This window comes from Carlito syrichta, unplaced genomic scaffold (assembly GCF_000164805.1).
Source record: "Carlito syrichta isolate Samal-C Ts95f unplaced genomic scaffold, Tarsius_syrichta-2.0.1 Scaffold84685, whole genome shotgun sequence".
NCBI lineage: Eukaryota > Metazoa > Chordata > Mammalia > Primates > Tarsiidae > Carlito > Carlito syrichta.
In genome coordinates this window covers 180795-188212 of record NW_007028781.1, presented here as the reverse complement: position 1 = coordinate 188212, position 7418 = coordinate 180795, and the positions used below count along the sequence as shown (strand labels likewise).

At 56.7% G+C, this 7418-nt stretch overlaps 1 protein-coding gene across 3 annotated transcripts in view; it reads left to right on the top strand.

The window, feature by feature from the left end:
• Positions 1-7418, top strand: part of RAC2 (ras-related C3 botulinum toxin substrate 2 (rho family, small GTP binding protein Rac2)) — a 16597-nt gene that overhangs the window by 3822 nt on the left and 5357 nt on the right. For all 3 annotated transcript variants that reach the window (XM_008056560.2, XM_021711578.1, XM_021711580.1), the window contains exons 3-4: positions 6495-6612; positions 7280-7342. In XM_008056560.2, coding sequence (XP_008054751.1) covers positions 6495-6612; positions 7280-7342 — 181 coding nt within the window. The remainder of the gene's footprint in view (positions 1-6494; positions 6613-7279; positions 7343-7418) is intronic.

Sequence of the window (7418 nt, the reverse complement as noted above, 5' to 3'; positions counted from 1 at the left end):
TCCACTCGCCTCAGCCTCCCAAAGTGCTGGGATTACAGGCTGAGCCACCGAGCCCGGCAGGCCCTAATTTCTTGATCTTAATGGGGCCCCTTTTAGAAGCAGGGAACAGGTTCTTCTGGGATGGAGGGGAGGAAAAAAGGGAGAACAGTGCCTAGAATCAAGATGCCCCCCACCCCCCATGACACCAGAGGACCCACCACTGCCCTAGTTCCCTCCCCAGACTCTACTCCCAGTCCAGCAGGCCTGAGCCTCCTGGCTCCCTCCCTCCCCTGGCATCTCCCCCTGGGACACTAGGCTCAGTTGCCCTAGACACCTTGGCCCTGGCAGGAGGAAGGAAGACAGCCAGGAGAGGGCAGAGAAACCTGACTGGGGAGCCTGGAAAACGGATTTTCCCAGCTGGGTCCAGGCGCGAGTGAGTGCCCCCTCCACAGTTGCCCTCCTGTGCAACATGGGAACCAGGATTCCCGCCTGTCCACCATCAGTTACCAGATGTTCACCAGACGCCTCTAAATGCCAGAAGAGGGCTGGCTTTAAACCGGGGCAGGGAGGCGGTGCAAACTTGGGTAGGGCAGCTCCTGCTGAAGGTCACTGTCACCAGGAGTGTGTTGTCACTGCCTGTGTCCCTCAGTCTCTGGCTCGAGACCCAGTCCTGCCTCTGCCTGTCCTGGCTGGGTTGGAGTACCCACTTGCTGAAAGTCCTTGTTCCGATCAGTTCCCCATCCCAGAGCCTCTGTTTCCTTTATACGAGTTCGGGGCTGGGGGAGCCCTAGCTCCTTGCCCGGGTACCTCCTCTGTGCAGCCAGATGGGAGGTGGAGGCTAGGGTCCAGGCCTGGGCCAGTGGCTCTTGGCGACTTGGAGGCCCCCGGCCCCTGCTGGCCCCTAGTGGACTTGGTTGTCCTGGACAACCTTGCAGAAGCTGGCAGCATGAACCAGGTGAGGTTTACCTTCCCAGGCCTCTCTCAGAGTACCCCACTAGCACGGGTGTGTCACTTATGCAGTTGAACAGGGCGCTGTGCTCAGAAGGGTCCTGCACCTTGCTTAACGCTCTGATGTTCCCATCTTGAAATTCTTAGCGATTTTTTGACAAGGGGCCTGTGCTTCCATTTTGCACTGGACCCTGCAAATTAGGTAGGGTTCTGCGTCCCACTCTCCTTTGACTTCCAGCACAAAGTTGTTAGCCCTGGCTGGAATTCTGCTACTGCCCATGCCTGTGTCCCTGTGACAGGGAGGGCCGGATAAGTCACACTGAACTCTTGCATTGGAGTGGGAAGAGGGAGAGTGCGTGGGTTGGGAAAAACAGGCAGCCCAAGACTTCTGGCATCAGAGATTACCAAGGGAGGGCTTCTGGGCCAGGGGTGGTAGGTTTGCTGGGGATGGGGGAGGCACTTGCTGCAGACAAGATCTGATAAGCAGGAAAGTCTGCTGGCTCCTGCCAGCCCCTGGAGGTTCACAGCTAAGGCTGCTGCTTTCCCAAGTAGCCAATCAGGCACCAGGACACTGAAAGCTGCCCCGTGATTGGCTCCCCCTGCATCTTATTAGAGGCAATACCTCTGCCCTGTTTTATAGATGGGGATGCTCCACCCCACCCCACAGAGCCTACTGATTTATATCCTAGGCCCAATACTGGAGCTGGCAGGGCTCTAGGAGATCTTTGCGTCAAACCCCCCATTTCACAGATGGGGAGACTGATGCCTGCTCTACGGGTGGTCCCAGCTGGGTGTTGGGGATACAAGTACATGAAAAAGAAGACCCTACCTTTGGGGGGTCTGTGACATGGGGTCTCCTCCTTATACTCCACCTGCTTATAACCATGCGCAAATGGAAGCCCAGATGAATTTTTAAAAGTGAAGGTTGGCCGGGTATGGTGGCTCATGCCTGTAATCCCAACACTTTGGGAAACTGAGACTGGAGGATCACTTGAACCCAGGAGTTCAAGACCTACCTGGGCAACATAGCCAGACCTCGTCGCTACAAAAAATTGAAAAATAAGCTGGGTATGGTGGCATGTGCCTGCAGTTCCAGCTACTCAGGAGGCTGAGGCAGCAGGATCACCTGAGCTGAGGAGGTTGAGGCTGCAGTGAGCCATGATCGTGCCACTGCACTCCAGCCTGGTTGACAGAGTGAGTCCTTGACTTAAAAAAAAAAAGTGAAGGTTAGATAGAGCAACATGCTGGTCTGAACCCCTCCTGGGGTCCCCATTTCCACTTAAAACCCATTCCGGCATTCAAAGCCCTGAATGATAACCCCTACTTTACTAGTCTCACTTATCACGCACCCCCTTACCACTCTGCTCCAGCTATGCAGGCTGCCTCGATGGTCCCCGATGTCAGCCTCCCCAGACCTTTTCACTCCCACTTTTCATACTCAGAGCAATCCCCCTTCCCATCCGGTTCCCTGCCCAGGGGTCACTCCCCCAACCCCCTGCCTGAAGCAGCCCCCTGCCTCCCCCCAGCCCCTACCCCCACCACTGTAGCCCTTACCATCTGATTTCATCCTCCAGCTAAGTTGCTGCTGCCCCCTGTGGGGATGGAAGCCCCTGAGGAAAGAGCTCTCATCTGTGTAGCTCATGCTGTTGCACCAGTTTCTAGAACAGAGCTGAGCACGTTTTGACCGGATCCCCTGGTGGGCAGGGCTCAGCTCTGTAAGGAAGAACACACGTTGTGTATTTAGGTGGAATCGTCTAGGACTTCGTTTGTTATCCCCTCTGCAGTAAACTGGCAAATCCAGCCTGGGATTCCCGTGGACAAGGTGACGTGCAGCCTCCCTGGCGGGATGTGCCAGGGCCCTGCCATGCTTTCCTGCCTCTCAGCTGCCCCTGTCCCTGTACTCCTACCACCGGGTGTGTCAGTCCCTCATGGAGCCCAACTGGCTCAAGCCTCTTGTCTTTGCCTGGGTACCTCCTTCTGTTCCATATTCTATTCCCTACTGTCCCCTGCCACCACTTGTGACACCTCCCTGTCTTCCCTCATCTCCAGCCACCCTCACTGTACACCAGTGACATGCCTGAGCCTCCTCCCTGCTGGCTGGGCAGTTGCCCTCTGACCCCTCCCTAAGACTTCTGCCCCCAGCAACCAAGAGAGGCCTTTTCTAAATGCAGATCTGACCTTATCTGATTTCATCACCTCTGCCTGGTTAGGCCCCTGGGTGGCTCTCTATTGCCCTGAGGACCAAGATTTGAATCTTACTGTGCTCCACACCCCCCTTGACCTGGTCAGTCCTTCCTCATCCACTCACACATGTCCTGTGTCCCCTGGGCTCCTTGAAGGCACCGTCCTCCTCCTTGGGGGTGGACTTGGGTGGTGGCCAGGTGACTCATGGGTGCCGAGCCCCTTCTTACCTGCCCCATTCCCCTCCTCCACCCTCTCCAGGGCCAGGGCTGGGCCTGCAGCAAGAGGCCAGGCGGGCCTCAGAGCATCCAGGCTTTGGGTGGAAACACCATCTCCAACTCTGTCTCTGGCTGTGAACTAGTGGTGGTGCTCACCCTTCTGGCTTTTCTGGATTGGGTAACAGGATCTAGCCCTTGCTCTGCCACCATCTGGGAGATCTTGGGCCAGTCCTTTCCTGTTTGTAAGCCTCAGTTTCTTCATCTGGAGAATGGGAGTGAAGGTTGGCTGGTGGTCTGTAAGGTCCTGACTGCCTGCGGGCCTCTTATGTAAGGTGGACCCCAGGGATGTCACTCATTGCATCCCTTTAGCTGTCCTTTGGGCTCCGGTGGTTGGTCCTCTGGCCACCACAGGGGAGGGGCCCAGGGGCAAGGGGCATTTGGGATCATGGAAAATGAACTCGTTCTCAGCATCTCCCAGTGGGGTGACTTGAACATCCTCTGGCTCTTTGAATCCTCCTAATGGCCCCAAGAGATGGGTTATTTGCTCCCCACAATAAAGAGATTAAGGTTCGGAGAAGCTAGGTCACCCATCCAGGGTCACACAACCAAGATGACATGGTTTCGTAAAGAAATCTTTGTTCTTTCCCATCCCCAGGCAGCTGTTCCCAGACAGACCTACCCCCTGAAGTTCATTTGTTCAGTCACTAAGGGGTCACGGAAGGAGCAGGGCTGGAATCCTGGAAAAGTGGTTGACCCTTGAGGCCTCAGTTTCCTGGCTGACCTTGGAAAAGTTATTGACCTCTTTGGGCCTCAGCTTCCTCATCTGCCGAATGGAAGTGACTTATGGTCCTTCGCCTCGGGTCACATGGAACTTCCAGGTCGAATACACAAGACCCCCAGTCCCCTGCCTGGCCTCAGAGAAGGTGGCTGGTGGCGTTCAAGGCCCCAGCTCTCTCCTCCCTGCCATGCCCTGAGAGCTGGGGGGTGACCCAGAGGAGACAGACGTCTTTGGCTCAGGGAATCTTGGGAGGCTTCTTGGCACTAGAATTTCAGGCTGGATGTTGGAGGAGAGAGTGTCCCAGAGGTGAGTCCCTCAAGGAGTGCTGATTGTAGTGGGGTAGCGGCTCTGGCCCGGTGGGGGGTCAGAAACGGCTTCCTGGAGAAGGTGACATTGAGCAGGAACCAGAGGATGAGTAAGAGTCAGCCTGGCAGTGGGGAGGGAGAGGAGGGAGGACGGAGAGTGGGAAGTCAGGAGATAGCATTTGCAGGCTCTTCCCAGGCTGGAGGGAACAGGGCCGTTTGAGGAACTGAGGGGTGATCAGGAATACTCTCCAGGCCTGAACAAGCGCAGCGTGTTAAAAGTGTCAGGCTGCCAACTTTTTGGGGGGAAGTGGGGATTTCTTCTCAGGAGAGTTGTCTTTGGTGTTACTCTGAAGCATTAGGGCTTCTGCAGCTGACACTGGGTAGTTCTGTGAGGGCTTCACGGAGGAGGTGACATCCAAGGGTTTCAGTTCAGTTTGGTTTAATTCCATCCCACCTGCGTTCACTGGATGGCAGGCCTGAGGCTGTGGAGAGTAAGCCGGCACGGGCCTGGCCCTCATGGAGCTAAAGCCCTTGAGGAGACAGAGACAAGCTAAGTGCCTGCTCATGGTCAAGGCTAAGCAGTTGCCTGGGAGAGGCAACGATGAGCTCTTTCCAGGGGAGGGCCAGGAAAGCTTCCTCACAGAGGGGGAATTGCCCGGGCAGGGGTTTTTGTCTTTGTTTTTGTTTTTCTTTGAAGCCAGGGGCTCACTCTGTCACCCGGGCTGGAGTGCTATGGCATAGTCACAGCTCAGCACAACCTCAACCTCCTGGGCTCAGGAGATCCTTCCTCCTTAGCCTCCCAAGTAGCTAAAACTACAGATGGCGCCACCATGCCCCGCTAATTTTTAAAAATTTTTTTTGTGGAGATGAGGTCTTGCTATGTTGCCTAGGCTGGCTATGAACTCCTGGACTCAAGTGACCCTCCCGCCTTGGCCTCCCCCAAGTGCTGGGATTACAGATGTGAGCCGCCGTGACTGGCCTGGGCACGGTTTTGAAGCCTGGAGAGAAGGCAAGTGTGAGAAGGGCATGGAAGGGCATTCCAGAGGGAGGCACAGACAGGAGCCAGGTTTGGAGGGTTGGGTATTCTAGAGGGTGTGGGGAGCCACAGGGTCTGGATGGGTGGGAATCCTTGGACAACTGAGGGAAGGCATTGTGGACAGAGGCCTTGTGTGGACAAACGCAGGGAGGCTGTGCTCCTTGGTTCCCCAGAGCCTGACACACGCCTGATGTGTATGTGCCCAAAAAATACACCTGGAAGCTCGTGTGATTGCCCTGGAGGACTCTCTGGTGCCAGCGGGGCAAGTTAGTTGACATCGGTGCCCCACCCTGCCCCCGAGCAGATGTCTTTCAAGCATGGGTGTGGTCCTTCCAAGGGCCTTGCTTGACGGCTTTTGTGTGCACTGGAGGGTGAGCTGGAAGGCAGCAGCCCTCTCTGCCCACAGGGGTGGGAGCAGTGGATACATGCCCTGGTTTCCTGCCACCTCTGGGCATGCCCTGACAGCCCACGCAGTCTCTGGGGTGACCTGCAGGATGGAGGGCTGGCAGTCCAAGCAGTGACAGCTTTATAGTCCTGCATCGGCGGCTGTCTCTCCCCTAACTCCTCCCCAACCCTCCCACAGTGTCCTGGATTCACCACCTGACCAAACCTCTTACACAGCCTTCTTGTCTTAGAGTTTGCTTCTGGGGGACCCAGCCTAAGATGGAGATGAACACTGATTCAACAATACTGGGTGACAACCTAGGTGACCAGCATAGGAGAAGGACAGAGTTTATTCTGATCAAGACTTGGAGAGAAAGTGACACAGCCTCAAACGATCCTCTTTCCAAAGGATAGCCGCAGGCAGAAAAGTGATCAGTAGACAGTATTTGTGTCTTTCTGTTTCCTTGCACTAAACATTTTAAATATAATGAATCAACAATGAAAAAAAAATAAAGAAACCCAACGGCATAGTGCTGTGTGACTGCAGGTCAGCTGCGGCCGCTCTCTGGGCCTGGGCCTCTGAATAGAACACTGTAGGGCTGGGGCGGAGTCTCGGGCTAGTATTGGAGCCTGATCTTTACTCTGTCTTGCCTGCTCCCCCCCAGATTTGACAACTACTCAGCCAACGTGATGGTGGACAGCAAGCCCGTGAACCTGGGGCTGTGGGACACCGCGGGCCAGGAGGACTATGACCGCCTCCGGCCACTCTCCTACCCGCAGACGGTGGGCTGCCACCCCCAACCCCTCCTGATGGCCTGGTCTTTGGGCTCTCTGTTCCCTCTGCTTCGAATGCCCTTCCAGCCTGTTGATCCAGGAATCCAATTCTTCTCTTAAGGCTCAGCCAAGGAGTCTGCCCCATCCCTCCCCAGGCAGAGCTGGGGCTCCCTCCGCCCTGCATTCATCCCTGCTCTCAGGTGCCTGTGTCCCCGCCCCTCTACCTCATGGGCCCTGGCACCCCCTGCTTCAGGTGGTGGGGCAGGTGGACCCTGCCCAGGGCCCCGAGAGGCAGCCCAAGGCAGTGAGCCTGTGAGATTGCTGGGGTAGGGGCAGGGGAGGCCTGCAGGCGGCTCTGTGGCTGGCTGTCCCTCCAGGTGGGCAGGAAGAAGGCCTGTATATGGATGCTAGAATCCCAGCTCCTCCCCTCACCTGGGTGCACCTCAGCACACCCTTTACCCTCTGCAAGCCTCATTTTCCCCCTCTGGGCTAGCGGCAGTGCCTCCCGCAGAGCGGCATGTAGGATGACCCACTAGCAGAGACCCTCAGTGAGGGTCAGGTGACAGCCGCAGCCTAGAGGTAGAGGTGGGCAGGGCCTCTGCTGTGAGGGGCCCAAGCTCCCAACGTCCCCAGGCCTCCTTTCCTCACGTGCCACCCTTGCCTGCTCTGTCTCCAGGATGTCTTCCTTATCTGCTTTTCCCTTGTCAGCCCAGCCTCCTATGAGAATGTCCGCGCCAAGGTGAGCTGGGCAGAGTGGGCCTCAGGGTGCGGGGGCAGGCGACCCCAAGGGGCGGAGGGAGAGGGGGAGGGAGGGA